At 41.1% G+C, this 21,381-nt stretch overlaps 1 protein-coding gene across 1 annotated transcript in view; it reads left to right on the top strand.

The window, feature by feature from the left end:
• Nucleotides 1-21,158, top strand: part of LOC149299312 (zinc finger protein 536-like) — an 85,479-nt gene extending 64,321 nt beyond the window's left edge. Inside the window, exon 4 of the mRNA XM_089486334.1 lies at nt 20,920-21,158. Coding sequence (XP_089342460.1) covers nt 20,920-21,158 — 239 coding nt within the window. The remainder of the gene's footprint in view (nt 1-20,919) is intronic.
• The last annotated feature ends 223 nt before the right edge of the window (nt 21,159-21,381 follow it).

Genomic DNA, 21,381 nt, shown 5'->3' with positions numbered 1-21,381 from the left:
TTAATGTTTTTGCCATGAAAAACAAATCCGTGCGTAGCGAGCAGATATTTCCATATGAAAGGAACTTAGGAAAAAAAGAAGTAATTCTATAATCCTTTTCCTGGATCAAACAACAGGTTTATGTATCCTGGGTCAAATGCGCATATGGGTATTTCTGGATGCCAATATGATTTTTTTTGGTAAATCTGTAATAAACAGCTTTTGAAACCAGAAATGTTGCTTCTCCAGCAGCTGGATAATGTATTATATGTTAAGAGCAGCCACAAGCGTCCGAGTTCATTCAAGTTCACAGTTAATTCAAAAAATAAGTCTGGGAGCTTCTATCTCCCTATAACACAAACATTATTAAAAGGCTATCTTTAAAACATCATGTCAGCCGATGCCCTTTAAAATTTGCAGCTGCTTTTGTTAGTCATGGCTATCCGCTAATAGCTTGGTACAGCTTGTAAAAAAGGCCGCGTTCGAGCAGAAGGATGATTTGTTTGGAAATAGAAAGGCCATAGGAAGATTCTAGGGCATTGGATGCGCTACACTATTGGAAACAAGCCGGCGGAATCGCGCTCCGTCTGTAGGACTCAATCCGTGACCTGTCTGAAATTAATAAATTAAATCTTTGATAGCCATAATTAGTTAATCGCGTGTTAATTGAGATCCCCATTAGCATAAATTATGATCTCGACGCACGCGTTCCTGGACGTTCCTTCATGGGTGTTTGAGTCTCGTGATTTATTCTGAAGAGGCGACACTCCTGCCTGGGCAGTCCTAGAGTTTTAGATACTTTGTTGCTTTGGATATGAGCCTCACTTTCCTCCCCCAAAGTCAATGTCTTTTTTTTTCTTCACATAAATATGTGGAAAAGTGATTTGAAGTGAATTAAGCTCTTCTGATACTTCATCCAGCTAGTATTTAGGAGATACACTAGGAGATGATGTCTTCTGGATCGTGCAGAGCTGGTGGCTCCTGACCTCATAGAGAAGTCTCGAAAAGAGGTCTCATACAGAGGTCTCATAGAGAGGTCTCATAGAGTTCCTTAATGCCGGACGAAGCTCTTCTCTGTGGTTTCTCTCTAATTCGTTTCAATCAGTAAAAGCAAATAAAGCAAACGAGATCTAGAACTCTACAGGAAGTAGAAGCACGAAATGGGCTTTATCTCCTAAACTATAACATTGATTACTATGGCTCATGATCAGATAAGCCGGTGATTTTTTACTTATAACCCCTTACTTTCAAAAAACAAAAGAAACCATTGATCACATGAAACATTCCATATAAAGGATTGTAGATTTATTTGCTCGGTAATCCATTACATGTAAGCGTAAAGTACCAACACGTTCAATGCTCTTGCTTTTTTTTTTGTTCTCCTGGTCTTTTGGCACCTTTGCCACTGAAACATAAAGCCACCTTGATCGTGGGCAAAGCGCCACCTTGACAGATGGACTAAAGCACAGACATGCCAAAGGAGCAGCGTGTGAAGCTTCGGCAAAAGCTAGGTGCTTTGTTCTTGTTCAAGAATGTAAACCCGCGACGTGCGGACGGCTCCCACGTTGGCCTCCGAACATTGCCGCTGTTTACAGCCCAACAATAGAGGGTGTCCAGCGAGCGCATTATTATTTAAAACGGAGAAATTCACAGTATTGTTATATTTTTTATCGGAGGAGGGAAGACAAATGAGGAGCAAGGCATGATCGCGAGGTCCACTCCACACGGAGCCTCGGGAGGATAGCAGCAGGGCTATTGACCAAAGTGGTTTTGTGGTCTGGCCAATCTCTTTCTAAATAGCTCAGCTGGGGTGAAAGCTAAGACTGCAGCCTCACAGGATTGTATATTTAGTTTATCCTGATTAAGCCTGCACATGATTACGTGATTCTTTTGAAGCCTTTTTAAAAAAACCTATTTTTGTTTTCGTGTCATCCGTGTCCAACGAATGAGACCATTGTTATTCTATTTTTAATGTGAGATACATGGGGGAGAGCAAACTTTAATACTGTAAATGGGAACAGAAATGTTTGATATTCGGATTAGCTGCTCAGCTGGCACGGGCCGATATCTCCACTGACTCATCCGTTAGAAGGAATCGTGTCCAGCTGTACATTGATATAGGATCTTGACTCGCTGACAGAGGCTTTTGCATCGGTCCCATTTTGTTGAAATGTTTATATTAAAAATCAAAACATTCGTCTGGCCAAGTTTTTTTAGAGACGATTGTTCAACTCACATTTAATTTGTTTAACCCCCCCCCATCTTCTGCATAGAGATAATACCCCTCACACACACCCTTCTCTGGGGTACTGACAAAAAAGAAGCTCATTACAACGTGATCAGCCTTTCCGGCGCTCACACGGATAGATGAGTTACTAGGACGCTAAAAGTTCTCTTTTGGTAGAACATTGCTTTTGAATTGGCAAGAGAAATAATATTTTGGTTTAAAGTAATGGACCTTTTTCCAATTTCATCAATATTTTTTCATACGTTTAATGGAAAGTAATGATTAAAATGATAAATAAGAAATTCTTATGTTTAGCCTAATGTTTCTTTGCTTAAAATGTTGCTTTTAGTTTCTGCCGCTCTAAAATAGCACATCTATGACAGGTTCTGGGTTTGTTTTATTGTTAAGTGTTAAGAGTTGCGTTTATATATTGTTATGAAGCTTTACAATTTTCTCAAAAACTGGGCAGATTGGAGCAGATTGATAAACTTGTGCAGCTCACGCTTTTTGCCACACGAGGGCGCTCAGTGTCCACGAAACGAAGGAACTCCCTAACGTCGCCCGGACCTGGTCCCAACAAAGCAGCACAAACGGCGCATTGTTATTATTTACCGTTCTATATCGCACCAGCATATTCCGTAGCGCTGCACAATGGGTAAACATGACATAACAAGTAGTATATAACATAATAAACAGCAGGTGAGGATGGCCCTGCGCACAGGAGCTTACAATCTAGAGGGAGTTAGGGTGTATTACACAAAAGGTATTCCGTATGTAACCAATGCTTGTGTTTCCTTAGGCCACCCGTTCCACGCCCGGTGTTCAGTTACATATATGTCAAAAGTTACAAAGTAAGCAAGCAAATGTTACATTTCAAATCTCCCGTTCTCATTGGATGATTTCCCACCTCTGCTGTTCTCCATATATTCAGATCAGAAGCATGGAGCTTACAGTCTGATTGCTTTACTCCATTGTCCGAGTGCAGCATTCTGCCTTACTCACTCGAGTATGAGGAAAAGGTGTGTAAGGAGAACCCACATAATAGATCGTGTCCAATTGTTTGACAATACGGGTTACGTGCAGTATTAAAAATGTTCAGGTGCAACATTTAAAAGGTGGGTCTTATTACCATGGCAACCAATGGATCCGTTTATTGGCTGCTAATAGTATAAGGCCACTTAATAAATCACTTTTTTAGAAATAATATGTCCGTTTTCTTGGAAGGACGTAAATAATTTGCCAAGAAGGGCAGTGAGTGGCCTTTGGATGTTAATAGGAATAACACACAACATCGTGGAGGAGTAAGTAGAACGGGCGAGAGGAGCCCAAAAGAAATAACCAACGGAGGGGATGGCACTGGGCAGACTGGATGGGCCCACTGGTTCTTTATCCATTCCCCGTATACCGACGCTGGCCATCCTCGGACGATACCCGGCGCGCTGGAGATCGGCTTCTGCGGCTTTTCTCCGGAACATCACGTTATGTTAATTGAACGCCAGAATTAATTTAATGAAGTTTAGATTTATGATACATCCTGCACAATGTCATATTGTAATCAATACATATTCTAACATCAGGATGAACGGATGAGAAAATGTGCTTAATCCCCGCATTTCTGGACTATCACCTGTCAATAATTCCTTCTCTGAATCCTTCAGACGGCTGATTTATGCTGCAGAGGTTATTTCATTAATCACCAAAATTAAGTTTTGGCCGGCGGGATGTGAAAGGTCACATGCATTTTAACGAGCAGCTGCATTATATATATCCATGTTTGAAATAAGTCTGCTTACATAAACACATCGAATAACTGCTGCTTACGGCTAATTGAATTTCTCATGGGTGGGTATGAGACGGACACGAGTATTAACGATTTCTGACCCGGAAACCCGATTACAGTTACGCTAAACTCGTTACTCATGTATGTTTCATGATTTCCATGAGCCAGGTTGATCAGGAGACCCGCTCTGGATATTGTAACATACCCATAATGTAACCTCCCAAGTGTCCCTGTTTACTCTGGCCAGTCCCTGCTTGTTCCCACATCCCTGCACTCCTCTTTCCTCTCTTGATGGACCTTTTTCTAGGAGCTCAGAATGTTTGTAGATTATATGAGTATCACAACACAATACTTATCTACACAAGATAAAGTGTTTATAAATTATATTGTATAAATAGAATACATCAGTCGTTACTTTATATAAACAAAAAAATCAAAGGAAATCTAATGGTGCCCTTAAGGTAAACCTCTATCTATCTATCTATCTATCTATCTATCTATCTATCTATCTATCTATCTATCTATCTATCCTCCTATCTATCTATCTATCTATCTATCTATCTATTCTCTATCTATCTATCCTCCTATCTATCTATCTATCTATCTATCTATCTATCTATCTATTCTCTATCTATCTATCTATCTATCTGTCTATCTATTCTCTATCTATCTATCTATCCTCCTATCTATCTATCTATCCTCCTATCTATCTATCTATCTATCTATCTATCTATCTATCTATTCTCTATCTATCTATCTATCTATCTATCTATCTATTCTCTATCTATCTATTCTCTATCTCTCTATCCTATCTATCTATCTATTCTCTATCTATCTATCCTCCTATCTATATATCTATCTATCCTCTATCTAGCTATCTGTCTGTCTGTCCATCTGTCTACCTCTTTCTATATCTATCTCATCTATCTATCTATCTATCTATCTATCTATCTATCTATCTATCTATCTATCTATCTATCCATCTGTCTACCTCTTTCTATATCTATCTCATCTATCCATCTATCTTTTTCTCTATCTATCTATCTATCTATCAATCTTTATCAATCTATCTATCAATCGATCAATCTATATGTATCTATCAGGTATTTTGAGTGGAAGAATGACAGTGTATCTGATGAAGATTTGCTCAGATTCTGCTACATTGAAATCATTTAATTAGTTCTTGTCTACAACACAATGCTTACAACCAAACTCCATTAGCAAACAGATCAACTAATTGTTTATCTGATGCGCGTTTAGCTGCTCTATCAATATGTTCATTCTGGGGCTGTTTCAATAACTGTTTTCCCATAGATGTGCTTAATAAATGAACGTAGTACCTAATCCTATTACAAATGATTTTAATGCAATTATTTACGTTGACTTAAAGTCGCTGCCGCACTTCATCCGCGTTCCTGACTCGTTTATAAATTGTGATATAGGGTAGCTATGCATCCTTGCAATCTTATTCCAATTTAGAAGCCGGGGAAATATTAATATTTACTTCAATAATGGAACCTTGGAGAATTCAGACTTGTCTCCTCTGAACATGGCTTTTATGAGAAAGCTTTAAATATGATTTTTAATAATTTTTTGGAAGAGTTTATTACATTTCTGGAGGTAATTAGGGAATACATCTTCGGAAGTTTATTTGTAAAACAATGTTTTAAGAGAAATTAAAGGGGGAAAGCTTTTCGGATGGAGCAGAGATATGACTCGTGGCTGCCTTCTTGTTTTGCCAACTCTGAGTCATTTTGGTAAAGTTATAAAAAGTGTTTCTCTTTTGGGTGCTAATTTACATAAAAAAATGTAAAAGTATGTAAAGAAAAAGCCGTGGGCGACCCTTACGCTCCGGCAGATCAAGCCGTCAGAAGCTATTGATCCCAACAGCGCCCCCTAGAGCATGAACCCCAAGTACCTTGCCAGGCTCCGACAGCCGGTTCTGCCAGCGCAAAACCAGTCCTGGTAGACGGCTAGTGATTTCGAAACATTTGCCTAAATCTGACTGGAAAGACTATACCTTAACTATACCTTAACCATTCGGTGCCCAGTGTACAGATCAAACACGTCGATGAACCTGATTCGTCAGACACAGAATCCAGTAAAACCCTGGTTTCTGCAACAATAAAAATGATTACATTAATCCTAATTCTTGTGAAACATTGACAGAAATAAACGAAAAAAAAAAATATGTATTGGGATTTTCTGTATAAATAGGCATGAGCAGCATGCGGTTAGGATCCATGTTGTGCGTTTGGTCCTTCCCCGCCGGCCTGTATACCGTCTACAAACAGACCATTAGCTGCAGCCATCCCCATTGTTAAGAATGGATGCGCCATCTCCGATGTTTAATGTCTCCGGCTCGCGTTCGCTGCGGCTTCATCTGTGCTGCGCTGATACATCTTCGAATACCTCGCTAATTTTGTCAACTTCATCCTGGTATCCATGGCTACTTTCTTTATTGTTTATAATTCGATTATTTTAAGAGTGATTTTATTTTATTTTCGTAGCAGTGATAAGCGTGTTTATGATGCGACTGAGGCTTAGTTGAAATGCGCCAACAGTTCCTCGTCGGGCAGATGGTGACCCCTGATTGAACTTGCCCTCTTATTCAATTATTCAGCTGTATTTATTTCTCTCCCCGGCTCTGCTCGGCTGTAACGCCGCCGTTTCACCTCTAGATGGCGGTAGAGACCAGCCTTACGCTCAAAAAAGTGCCTCCGATCCTCGCCGCGCAGGGTCATGAGAGTCGGGATTCTCTGGCTTTGAACGATGGCTCAGTAGAATATCAAATTATGTGAAAAATGAACAATTTGACGATATTATACATGAATTGGTAAACAGCTTTTAAGTAATTTACATTTCAATGAGGCCCTTTATAGATTTTGTGTCTAATATTTGCCTTTATGATTATTTAAATCCTTCATTTTTTACCAGGCTGGATCACTACCTAGAGATGTTATATTTAAATGAATGTTATTTTTCATTCTGAGTGTGTTACAGTGAAATATAATAAAGTATATTTATTATTTTTAGTCAAATTAAGTTAAAACTTTCCCCCCCCCATTCTTTTGTGTCACTACAGCTATAACGTGATGGATACGGAACACATATTTATATTATGTATATTATCAAACTCTTTGGTTACGGGGAACAAACCATTTGGACATAAATCACTATTCTGAAATTTGGGAAAAATCCTCCAACTTTAGCGATTATGCCTTTCCAATCTGGGAGCAATGAAAGCAGTCGCTAGCTTTGGGGTCCCCTCTCTGTTCTGTTATAGAATGACTTGGATCGGCACCGATCGCGCAAACTATTATACAGAACATTTGTGTGCTTCTAAACATCTCTGCGGAATATGCAGGCGCTATATAAATCAATAATAACATCACATGCGTGTTTGAATCTTTTGGTAAATTACCGGGGTTTCCGTGTTATTTCGATGACTCGGAAATGCCTTTTTTTGTCATGGGCGCGTATCTCCTGCGATTAGCCTCTCTGCCCTGAACGTTTCTAAAACCTCTTACTTCATACAGAGAGCCCACGATTGTACGTGGAACTTTCATGTCGGTGATAATAATCCTTTGCTGACGTCGAACCATGAAGTGTAAACCACGTTAACTTCATTCTGCTTCATGCTAATGGCTCGGAGAATCTTCGGTTTCAATGTTTTTTAGAAATGAAATAACTATTTTATTCCTCTGCCTGCCGATCTGTGTGAATGGTCTGGTATTTTCACCATTTCTTTTACGTTTATCGGAGGGCCAAACGTGGAATGTAACCCCGTGTTAACTTTTAACATTTATAAGTTATTAACCAAACCCCACGTAATGAAAAGCTTGTGAATGACATTTAGCGGATTTCTTTAAAGACTGTGAAATAGTTTTCAGGTATATACTTTAGCTCAGGATAAAGTCAGATTGTATAGAACAAAAATATATATATATATATACAAATGTTAATCAATTTTGAAGAATTCTGCATCGATGCCGAAATGTGATTTTTTTAAAGCCGTTAATTGGTATTTACCCAAACCGGGCCACTAATGCTACGCAATGAACTGAAATAAATGTGACGCCGCGTTCCGATATCCAACCAAAGGTGAGCCGTTCCCACTCTTAGGGGAAACGTCCAATAGCAGTGGGCTTTATACAGACGCACAATATTAATTAGCTGTGATTAATTAAGCATTTAATTAGACAAACTGATCTCATAGTCGTACATTATACTGTTTGTAAACAAGGCAAACGATGATTGTGATCGAGGGGATGTTGGGTAACATAATTCTGCTACTTTGTATTCAGTTTGCGTAACGAGGACCGGGAGAGCTCGTGGTTCCGATCCATTTCATGTACCAACCCCCCGACATCCCTTTTAAACTAAGTATACCAGCATATAGTACTTTCCTGAAAAACAGCACCTTGACGTATTGTCCCCAAAAAACGCAATCATTCCAAACATCATATCGTAACTTTCACAAGATTTCCAAAGGTGATTGTGAAACAGAAGCCGTGACGGGGGGATGATGTCATGGTGTTGGCTTGTTATGCGTGATGTTTATTGCGGAAGTCATTACTTCTGTTGTTACAACTCCCACAATGCACCGGTGTCTCCGGTCTCTGTGTATGCGCATGTCCTCAAGGTGATAGAAGGGATAATACTGTACAGACGTCTGGGCTTTAACCCTTGTAACGCTGTGAATGGTACAGAAGGCCAGGTGTTTGCCATGGTGGGGACTGAGTGAAAAACAACGTATAATTATATTCCCAAATACCCCTCCGCATGTAACCTGAATTAACCCATTAACTGCTACCATTTGCTTCATTAGATACATACCCCTTAACCGGTGACATGCAGCCAAGCATGTAAAGGGTTAAGAGGAAGAAATTTTGTTTGGGGAAAAAAACATTTTCAGTTTGTGGTTTCTGAGAAGGAAAAGCAGCCAACTGTTTTATAAGAAAAGTATTATTGTGGAGCGCAGGATCTGCCCCATTTACGCGCTTCCCGCGGTCTAGTAAAACATGCTCGGCGCTGACTTTCTCTATCCCCAAATTCATTCTTCCAACCAAATCATTAAGCAGCCTGACTCATTTCCGAACCCTAACTCCTGCACATGGAAGAATAGAAAGTCTCCAAAATGAGCTCATTCAAAGAGTGGATTTTTCTTGGCAAGCAGGGCTTTCCTAGAGGTAGCAATAGGAGTAAATACCCTCCCTCTCGCACCCCAGAACAGACCCCCTCCCCTGCCGCCCCTCGCTCGCATTCCCTCAAGATTACCGATTGTATTGCAAAACAGATGGACGGACGCCGTGCTTTTTTCTCCTGCCCCCCCCGCCCGTGATTAGTAACAACGAAAAGCTCCACTTCCTACAAACTGACGATACATTTGTGGCAAAAAATAAAAATAAAGGTGTCAGCCTGGCGCGGTCCCGCGTTCTCCGAGGTTATGAGTGAACCATCGGGCTGTGCCAACTCCTTCTCTTCTAGTCCTTACCAACATAATTGAGGATCATAATGGTGGAAAGAACCGCAGTCATCATTCGCTTGCCTGTTAGGTATCAGTACTCAAATTCATGTCATCCGTCACCATTGAACCAATCTGTCATCTTTCCACAGGCCTCAGCGCCGCTCCTTCCCATCGTGTTCATTATCTCCAGCTCAGACCTGCCCCCCCTCCCCCCCAGCCCTGTAAATGCATCTTTGTGCGACTCTCAGTCTTCTGATTATGAATCGATGATCATGTGGTGTAAGAGAGATAGATGGCTTTTAGTCCCATCTTGTCTTCTCTAATTGTAAAATATTAGTTACATTAGACGGTGCCTTTTGATTAATGGAACTTATTTGGAGTGGCCTCTCCCAGCCCTCCCCTTAGCAAAGTCCTCCACTGACTTTTGAGAATTGAGTGATTTCACTTAAAGCAGACAAATAGCCCCTTCAGCCGGAAGGTAGGTGAGCTATAATCTCGCAGCCCAAGAAACGTGGATCCTACAGAAAGCTTTTTCCTGCAGTGCGTGGCCCGGGTGATGAATTATTATTCTATGTAATTAATATACGTGCCCTGAGCGGCAGCAGGCACAAAATGACATAGAGGCAGCTATGGAGATTCAACATACCCCATCCCCGGGTACTAAAACCCCTACAGATATAAAGCAAGACTGAGCCAAGCCACAGAGAGCTGAGATGAGTACGTCTTCCGCGTGGGGTGACTCGGGAAACATTTGCCCGTCCCCGGTGATGCTGGACTATGGTGTGGGCAGCTATCAGCGAAAACGTAGAGAGCAGTTTCACGCTGTGACGGGAGACTTGGTATCTCTGTAGGCTGCTGGAAATGCCAATACTTCCACCGTCCATAGAAGAACTCTTTGGTTTGTGTACAGGGGCCGAAGTTGCTGTCTGGCGTTGAGCGTGGATTCCAAGGTATCTTCCCCCGGCCTTTAGAGACGACGTACTCGCTGCCAGTGGTTGGATTGGTAATTTTTAGAGTCTAGCATACTGTATACTTGTTAGCCGGGAATATTCGCAGTTCGATGACGGTTACTGATTGCCTATTGTTTAAAAAACCTCTTTGTGAAGAAGGTTCATTGGTCTATTCGTGTGTAAGGTCCTGGAAACATGCATCTTCATACTTTAAATATAATGCGGGAATGAAAAGGTGCTTATTAAATGAAGTTGATGAAAACCATAGAACTATTACTGGCAAATCAGCGCTAAGATTTTCCAGTGGCTCGATAAACCGCGTAGAGACCAGTGCGGTGAGCCTGCCGCCAACTGGACAAAGACAGCGGAGATCAAGTAACGTGTCATTTGCCTTGGACACTTTTATTCTCATCCCCCTTTTTCTCATTCCTTCTTTAATCCACTAGCCAAACTGAAATGTAAAACTCCTAGCAGTTTGAATCGTTTCTACATTTAGCTGTTTACCATCCGCCTCTGGCGGGGACTGGTGGGGTTTGAAAGGGACAACCTGCAATGAGAAGCTACTTCTTCAGGCCCGATCCTATTACCTGTGATCTTTAATGAGAAACATGACTTACTAACTAATCTTTCACTGGACTTCCAAGGCAGACGCGGCACCTTATATTTTCTTGCGCCATGACCTTTTTCGCACGCTTCTCCCCTAAACGAGAGTTGTGGCAGGTTTAGCGGTCACTGAGCTGGGTCACGTGTCAAAGACATCTGATATCTTTAATAACTAGGCTGCGCATGTCTTACTAACCTGCTAATGTTACATCTCGCAGACATTTGGTCAGCGACCGAACGAGGCCAGACGGGCTTAGATCCCTTCATAGCCCTCCCTGTCCGGACAACTTTTTAAAAGGCCTTTTAAATAACGCTAGGGTGCACACATCTCCCAAAACCTACTCGTTTCAGCTCTGCAGACATTTCTTTCTGTTGGACATATGGTGGAAACCTGTATACACTCAACCTGTCAGAGCTCTTTAAAGAATGGATTATTGTCATTTGACATTTTGTCTTTCGTCTGCCTGTTGCCCTTTTCTTGCCAGAAGAAAGATGTTTCTAAGGCACGATACTTTATAGACCCATAGTCTATTTTTACTTGTTCAAATCGTTCAGACCCGCGCTAAAGATTATAAGTGGCATTTGGGAACCGCGCAAGAACAAAAAAACAATGAAATTGCTGAGTTTTAGGTCCCTTTGTGTACTTAATGGTAAGAAATGCAAGGAAAATGACTTTGTCTATCATTCTGGAATGGAGTTTATTCTTTTAGCGAGTATTTTCCATAACGACGTAAAAAGCATTTCGCGTTCTAATTGCAAAACAGTTCCGTGCCTGATCTCACTAATCGTAAAGTCTGTTTCCTCTCTGCTTCAGATGTAAAAATGTTTAAGAAAACAATTAACCGGATCTCCTGGGGCTACGTGTGTTGAAATAGCCCAAAATCGGGTTTAATATCACGATATTGGCTGATCAGACAGAACCCCTAAACATTAACTGCTCTGGAATGTAGGAAGCCTGTTTAATTCATATATTTGCTTATGTTTAATGCCAAGCATACGTTTAATGTATAGAAGTCTGTCCATGTTTATATATATATATATATATATATATATATATATATAGCAGCGGTCAGGGACGTATAGGGGAAGCGTCCTCCACAACTGGCGGGATGCAGGAGCGATAAACCCCTTTGCTCCATAGGACTGGTTGGAGTTCCGTTCTCTAGGATATCTAAGCTTTAATAGAACGTCGGAAGCAGAGAGTTCTGTTTATACCCCTGGGTGTATAAATATTACTGTCTGGCAGGAGAGATTATGAATACTTTCATTTACATATTAGGTACATGGCGGCGCGCGTTGGCGGCACAGTAACAATTGAGTTTTATTATCTAGTGATTGACACATGCAAATCTTCCAATTGTCTTGGTTTTGACATTGTGTGTGGCAGACGGATTTTAGCTGCCACGTTCCTTAGACGTTTAGGGAGGTGTATGCGTCGGCACTCGGCGCAGAAGAGGCCTCTGCGGCGGAGACAGAAAGGGCCTTGTGCCTCTCAGCCATGAAACTCGACGCAGGTCTCAGAGAGAGAGCTATATATAACCGCTCGGTGTAAACTATATGGAGACCAATACCCGCTCTAAGCCACCGGCGAAGAAGAAATAGCTGGAGAAATATCCTTTTTTTTTTTTTTAATTAAGTAGCCACCATGTCTTCTGGCTTCAGATAATATGTTACCCAAACAAGACGGGTATGGCTGCACCAAAACTGGGTTATCTGATGGGAGATGGCCGTCTCATTGTAAGTACACTAAAGGAAATAGATACAAGCTCGCTATCAAAGGCTTCATATAAGACCCCCTGCTGCCCCACGAGGGCATTAGTGGGGAAGGATCCTGAGACAAGGGGAAGGATGGTGGATCATATCATTATATATCGGAATGTGTAAACGTTAACACTGTGTCCCCTTCCTTATGTACTTCCAAACACCATTAATGTATATTTTCAGCTGTTTTTCTTTTCTTTTTGTATCTTTTGCTTTGACCAGCGAGATCTCCTCGCGGGCCTCGCCATGGAAAAGCCAACGCGTTCCGACGTCTTAAAGAAAAGGATAAGCCGTTTTTATTTATTCCACAGTGTTATTTTTTAACTGGCTCCTAAAAATTGGCTTTCGTAAAATTTCATCTCACAAAATAAATCCCGATTTCCTTTAAACTTTAATAATATCATTTTTTGTGTGCGTTTCTAAAGGTGGAACTGAGGGTGGTTAAGCGAGAGTTAGGGTTCTTATAAACGCGGTTATAGCACTGCATTTTAATTTTATTTGTCGCAGTTTTCTTTGCTTATTTATGATTTTCATTGACGGAAAAATCCCAACAAAATTACTTTTGTAAGTAGAAGCCCAATGCAGGCAGGGTTTCCAGGGACCAGGAGCAGAATTCCCACTGTCTGCTGCGATTCCAGGTCTTATGGTGAGAAGTCGAGGTTGAAAGGGGCCATCTGAACTCTGTTCTCTCTACACTATGAATCCGGCTCAGAACCTCCATCTCTTATATCACCTCCGAGAAACACCTCCAACGTCCTTCAAGAGTCACCTTACCCCACCAAAGGGCATCAGAGGGTTTCTTGTGTTGAAAGAGCGTCTGCGTTTGGGGGGCGCTAGGATTTGCTGGGGCTGTGTGCTGAATAATTTGTAAGCTCCCTGAACATGCAGGTTATTGTCTTTGGACAGATGGCACAGTGCACTTTATTGCTCGCTCCTTCTGTGGCTTCTCCGGTGTAGATCGATGCGTTTGGAAATCATGCAATGAAGCCAGGAAACAGTGCTCTATATGTGTGTGCATAATATCTATGTATATAATATCTATGTATATAATATATATGCTATATATGTGTGTGTGTCCATTGACTATAATGATGCCACTGTGTTGGATAAGAAAGACCAGGTGTGATTCGTTTGTCAGGTTATAGGGAGCAGAGATTACAGCCGGGTTGTAAATCCCTTCTTAGTTAAATGGTAACTTTGTAACGTTACATTTTACTTCCCACAAGAAAACTTTTGTACCCAGATATATTATCCTCAAAGGACTCATACAGGAGGTTTGGGAGTTCTGGGACAGTGACAATTAGATTTTAATGAAAATATCGAGCTCCTCTATGGTACTAATAAAACCAATGTGATCCGAAACTACGAAGGCAGTTACAGAGCAGATTTTCACCCACGTAATGTAATCATTTAGCCCCCTCTGCTCCAGCAGGCGGAATGCGAAGTCTTAATTTTAGGTGTCGTTAAGGAGTAATTTGGTCGGAGATCTCGGTGACACTAAATCGTTGTTAGGGTTAATTTAGCAGATAGGTTTGGGGATTTACCAGGGCTTCATTTCATTGGCAATTGTCCCCAACTCTCATACCCTGGGGCTTTTTCTTTAAAGAAACAATAATGTGCAGCAACCCTCGGATGCGAAGAGGGACCGTCTAATGTGAAACAAGCCAGATATTGGCCCTAACTCAAAAGAAGGCAACGGGGCTCCATACTGACGCATCGGCATCTTGTGGTATCACGTGCGTCTCTCTGTAGCCTCGGTTATGGGAGTGCAGTAATGGCTTCACTGAGCCAGAAGCCTTTCTTCCAAGATTTGGCTAATGAAGCCCTTATGTGGAAAGGTAGTGATATCTAACCCAGCCTGCACCTTACCAATGCCCCCCTCACCAACCCAGGAAGGCTTTTCAGTATTTTACCTTCCAAACAACACTATATGTGTTATATATTAATATATTATCCTTCAGAAGCTGCACAAAGACTTGCTGCTATTTGCTTAAGGCCCAAAGAATGTTGGTAATCCTACGACGTGCCGTGCGCATTGCGTCTGTCACATTGTGTGTCATTATGTAGCGCCGATGCCCTCTCGGCCTCCTTTTATATGATCACCTGTCTGATCTAACATGGAGCGTCTGCCTCGGGTCCCAGAGGGGATTACGTGTCCTCCGCACCGGTCCGAGCCACACAGCGCCAGCACCAAGCCCCGCTCCAAGCAAGAGTTAAAGCCGCCATCTCCTGTGCGGCGTGGAAATGAAAATGGCTGTGACTCTGTTCCCTTCTTATGATTTTTTTTTTCATTCTGAAGATAGAATTACTGTTTTGTAAGCATCTGAAAGTCATTAGGAGCTCTGCAGCCTGTCAGGTGCCGACGCAAAAAAACTGCTGAAACTGAACGGGTTTCCTGTGCGCAGTGCTGGGAATTTGTCATGTGCTGATGAGCAGTTATAATAATATATGAGCAAATCACAAGCATTCTGCAAATTAATCAATTTTTTTCCTCCTTCCCCCTTGTCTATGGGAGAGTGGCTTTGTGTGCAGACGTAGGTGAAGCAGTTTGCCTCACAGATGGTCGCCTTGGCATCAGATGGAATTTATATAAGAGTAATTCTGATCTCCTGCCAAAGGAGCGCTCAACACACCAGGGAGACGGTTCAAGGCAGTCATGTGGTTTTGCCGAGGTTGATGTGGGAAGTTTAAGGTGGAAAAGCTTCTCTTTCCGTTCTGTTCTAACCCAGAGGGCCAGAAGCGGTGCGTTATTTTAGGCGAACCTGAACAACTTCCGATTAAACGGAACATAAATGAAAAACTTTTTTAAGATTTGGGGGGGGGCTTCTGTGGGGGACATGGCTGTACGCCCCCCCCTCAACGAATGAATTGCATGAATATCCGCATGGACGTGCTATTAAACGGACTGGCCATGGTCGCAGCTGGAGCCAAAGAATATTTTCGCTCATGGTTACATCAGGCAGCTGAGCTAGTGCGTCAGGCTTTAAGATCCTACCATACGTTACCTTATCTCATATATGTGAGGATGTACAGCCTTCACATACTTTTCATTCTCGAGTTGGTTAATAATATGGTTTATTTGTAACATGTAATGTTTCATAGAGCTCCCGGAACAATTCCCGTAATGTCTGTAACCCGGTGTCTGGGTGGGCCACCTCGTCACGCGTGTCTGCATGCGGTTACTGAAACGTGTAGACATTCATACACTACAGAGAAACTCGAGCTTTTACCTCATTTTACTTTTATTCAAAGGTGAGAAATAAAATAAGTAGAGCCACGTCCATGTAGACTTCATTTTGCCAGCATTAGCCAGAAACGAAGATCGCGGGGTTGGCGGCTGTTGAAGGCTGAATGCAGGATGCCATAATAACGTGCCGCGTCTAGAAATAAGCAATTTGCTAAAACAACAGCCTCGTATCAGGTGTATAAATAATGTAAAGAGCGTATGCACACATCAACTTAAAAGCAGCTGCATTACATACATCAAAAAGAAGCGTTGGAGGAGGCAGAGACGGGAGATTCATGCATTCGCACACGCGTCTTCTATTAAAATGAAAAAATACAAACTTTTAACACCAGTAAGATTTTCAAGCTGTCATTAGAGAAATGACATTCCGTGTGAAACTAAACATGGCTTCTTTGCCCAGGTATTAGTGCAGTGATCACGCTCTAGAAGACCAGAAGAAGACCCTCATACAATGTGCATAGGCGGCTGTTAAGAGCCCTGAAGATCTTCTGCTCTTGACTCTTCACCAGGAGTTGTACAAGTTAATCTAGAAACGTATTCCAGTCCCAAGCTGCCCGCAGGGCTTACAATCTTGTAGCCCATCACAGCAATCACATAAAATATGGACAGTCGCCTGGCTTTGTTAGCAGCATTGGCGGACTGTCTTACGGTGTTGTACTTGAGTAGGTCGTCATTGATCATGAGTTACGTTTTAACAAATGGTATGTAACAAGATGAATTCCATGGATATACTCGGATCTGTTATTGGTACTAATAATTACTAATAATAAGTAATAACTGATAATAGTGTAATTTAAGACGAGCTGCCATATTTAATTATACATCCTCCGTCAAAAATCCGGCAATACTTCAACTTCCAACTCTTTATATTTAATTTAGATGTCCTGTTAAAATGGCATATAAAGGAGGCGGGGGCCCTAAATACCCTTAAAAGCTTTTATGATATTTGGCATTTTATTTTGCATTAAAAATGCATCACCTATTAGACTAAAAAAATGTTGGGTTGGGAACCAAACGAGACAATTGCACATAAGAGACAGTTTGAATTATTTGGTTCTAAGTGGATTAATACATTTCCTATTTAACCCCTTCAGCTCGTCGTCCAGCTCAGATCAGATTCGGCTTCACAGTTTAACGGGCTTGGACAGAACTCAAAGCGGGAGCTGCCCCGGCCAGCTGGAACGGGCAACGGTATTCAGAGCGGAGTATTTACTCATATGTTTGTGGCTGTCACAAAATACTTTGTCATCTACAAGCAATTATTATCCCAGCTAGGTATTTCTTTAAAGTTTTATTCAAGAGAAACCAAACCTGCATGTTTTTTACCATCATGAATGTCTATGATGTCGCAGTCATTGAAATTGAAAAATTATCACTAGCCACGAGGCCCGTGTGGATTTGCCGATTTACCCACCATAGCTAGCCAATGCCTCTGAGGCCCCTTACATCCACCTGGCCATATGGCCAGCGAATTTACTTTCAAATTGCGTATTGACAGCTAGGAAAGTTGTTCAGTAAACAACCAGGCTATGAAGGGGTTACACGGCGATACAATATCACCCCCTTTGTAACAAGTAAATAATGAAACAAAGTATTCCTGCCATGTTCCCTTATAATGGGAGTCCCTGCACATTTGTTTTGCTTTATGTGACTGCAGTGAAATGAATGGATCGGGCTGAAACTTTAGTATGCTTCATTGCGGTTGGCTGCGGACATCTGTCATTTCCTCAGCCATCCATTCTGGATCATGCCAAAAAGGAAGGGAGAAAAAGCAATCCTGACACCTTTCAATTTAGAGAATCTTTAGCAGGGGAGCAGAAAAGCGGAGGATCATTCTTTTATGGCTTAATAAAAAATACGTCCACTCCATAATGTCGTAAAAAGTCGGCCCCGCAGAAGAATGCAGCTGTCTGCGGATAGGGGCGGCTGGAATCAGTTGTGACTTCCAGACGCGAGTCAATTGGAGTCTCGCAGTGCAAGGTTTACAAGTGAGCTGAGCCAATGCAGCCATTTCTCTGCCAAACCATGTGCCGTTTAATAAGGGAAAGTACATAGAAAGGAGGTCCTCCTGTCTGCTCATTGGTGACCACAAGTGATGAATTACTCTTAACGGGGCCATGGGCATGATCGTGTTGTGGAGCGAGACAGAGACCCCATCATATTGTCAGATCTGGATCTCTCTTCTATTCAACTAGAGATCAACAGCACAGCTAGCTCTTCTAATGCACCATCATCTCCCTGCTACATGTTCTCTCCAGTGTGTGTGTGTGTGTGTGTGTGTGTGTGTGTATGGGGGGGCATTCCTGTGGTGTAGAGAACGGTGGGCATACCTGCCTTACCTGACAGAAGGCTTCCTGGTATAATTTCACGAGGTCACATCGACAGAAGATTTGTATGGTTATTTGTAAAAATTTTTGTTAGGTCAAACTGAGTAGTTTTATTATGATCTGCCGTGGCCCATTCCCACTCGTTCTAGGGTTTCATATACGTTACATCATTACAGACCACGAATAATTTGGTAATGAAACAAATGGGCCGTGTTTGAATTACTCATAAGAAGTCTACATATTCAGAGGTTGCTTACCCTGGGGTTAGTTGCTGCGGACGGTGGGGGAGGCGGCGGAGGGTCGTTTTAACAACAGGGGACTGCAAGGATAACAGATAAGAATTAAGCAGAAATATGATTATGGATCTTGAATCGCAGGGTAAAAGACTCAAAATTAATAAGAGGCAGAGAAGGTTAAATGTGTTATGGAGATAATCCAAAGTGTCTGGATAACAAGGAGGCTCCGTTACCGTCTGCTATTCAAAGAGAAACGGTCACGGTTCCAAATGATACATCGGAAGAGACCAGTATATGTGTTAATATGTAATGCCACCAGCAGAATATATATATATATATAAATATATACAGTATAATTTATATATATATATAACAATAAACACTAAATATTAATAAATGCGTTTTTCTATACTTTCTCTTTAAAAAGTATTATAGAACTTGATGGTTTGGTATATACAAACATATACAGAAAACATATATCACAGATTATGTATACGTTATATTAATACCACTAATTCAGCAGGTCCCAGGCAAGAGCTGGGCCAACTTTGAGGAATTCACTACATTATATATAAAAAAAAAAGAGAGTGCGGTCCAATATAGATTCCAGAACCTGTATACAGCACAGATAGAATTTACATGAACGCTAAAGGCAGTTATGATTATATTCACTATTCTGTAAACCAGATTAATAAATCTTCTTTACTGTTTTTTTATATTAAGTGTAAAAATGCATGACTATTGATTTTTGTATCTCCCGTCAAAATTAAGTTGATTTAAGGGTAGTTGCACTTATGACTGATTTTATGAAATATTTACACAAATAAATTAGGAAGAGAAAAAAACACAAGAGAATTTCTAAATATGAAATGGAATTTAAATTACAAAATGTTATTAAATTACTTGTCAGACACTAGTAATAAACTAAAAAACATCACATTAAAAAAACATAACTTTTAAAATATGAGTAATTAGATTTTGGGGTTTTTTTATGCGAAATAAAATGATAAAGTCCAATATTCCAAAATAATATATGAAGAAATGTTTTTTTCCCCGTGTTTATAATGTGGTAAGTTCAAAACGAGCGCTTACATAAATTATATTATTTATGCCAATATAAACCTAATTAGCACAATCTAAATGGTTGTCACCATAAACGTGTTTTCAAAACATACTGAGCGAAAAACCGTATTGGCACCGCAAATAGTATCATGTTAGGGATACAATGTGACGGATGCATCTTGACACTGCGTCTGACAAATCAACATGTCACAAGGTAATTAACTTTAAAAACTTTCAATTAACGAGACAGCTGTTGGGAAATCTCAGCATTTCAAAGACTCAAAAAAAAAAACATGGCCGTTTGTGCCTAGAGGACTAAGAGACTTCACCGCACACGGATCCCCAGGTTCTGGATCCTGATTGTCAAGTCGGAACGTACAGAAATCATTGCAGCTCTGTGCTTTATATACATGACTTGGCAGAAACACTGGGTGCCCAGGATATCTAAAGTCAGAGGACATCAGTTGAAAGTACAAACGCGGTTTTGACCTAAACCGGTAGTAAGACGTCCTAGACACATAGACAATATCATTATGACATGGCAGGTTCCTCGGATCTATTTATCATCCAGGATTCTAGAAAACAACCAACTGACTAGATATACAGTGATATTACTATTCCGGTTACATATATGAGCTTATTGGTGAATATAGGTTTTATATATAGTTAAGCTCTGTGAATGTAACAGATCAGCCCAGTGTGGTTCTTCATCCATGAGAAGGAGGAAGGACTAATGTTCAGGCATAAGCGACCCTTACCTTTTAACCACAGATTCGACAGAAACCACAGACCACTGGCAACATTCCAAATCAGAACCTTTTTTCATGATAGACCTTATTTAAAGGTAATTATGTATATATATATCAAGTTTTATCACCAGTACATGTAACATAAAACAGGTTATAGTAGAAATATATATATATAGAAATAATACATTCTTGTTTTCTTGTCTGTTTTTCCCCCACGCATAGTTAAAATCAAACGGAGGAGTCGGGACTGTGTTCAGTTTCCAACTTTGCCCTGAGAGAATTGGCGCAATAAGAGTCGAACCTGGTGGATGAGCCATATGTCCGCCTCATTTACAAATGTTTAGATCAAGGTCTCTGACCATAAAATGTTAATGTCTGCAAAAGCAGAATAAGTACGTGTAGTGCTGACCCCAAGCGTTACATTGACAGGTAGAGAACAGGTAGGGGCCATATGATGGCGGATGCAGCGAGGTGTTTGGAGCTGTTTACATTAGTCTGTAACTACTTTCTTTTCTGTCTTTTCCTCAGGTCAAAGGCCTTTCCAATGCAGATATTGCCCGTATAGTGCCTCCCAGAAAGGAAATTTGAAGACCCACGTACTCTGTGTCCATCGAATGCCTTTCGATAATAGTCAATATCCAGACCGTAGGTTCAAGCGCTCCCGCATTGATTCAGAACCTTCTGGAAATCCAGAAGAACTTTTGACCATCAAAGCTGGGCGCTCAGCTCAACCTGCGATGGATGGAAACAAGGCCCAAGAGGGCTAGACGTGGGAAGAAGAGAAACAATGTTTCCGTTTGTATATCACAATATAATTTGACGCATTTTGTTGAACGACTCGTCTAGAAAAGGCGGAAGATTTCTCACTACGTACAAATTCTCAGAACTCTACGGGAGATTTTATGAATGTCAAACACACAAACCTGACCCCTTAAAATGGCTGAAGAACTGTTATTCAGCAACGAGGACTTCCAAAAAAAAAAAAAGAAA

This window comes from Sceloporus occidentalis, unplaced genomic scaffold, assembly GCF_023333645.1.
Source record: "Sceloporus occidentalis isolate IW3139 unplaced genomic scaffold, rSceOcc1.0.p SCAF_29, whole genome shotgun sequence".
NCBI lineage: Eukaryota > Metazoa > Chordata > Lepidosauria > Squamata > Phrynosomatidae > Sceloporus > Sceloporus occidentalis.
This window is presented reverse-complemented; position numbering and strand designations above follow the sequence as displayed.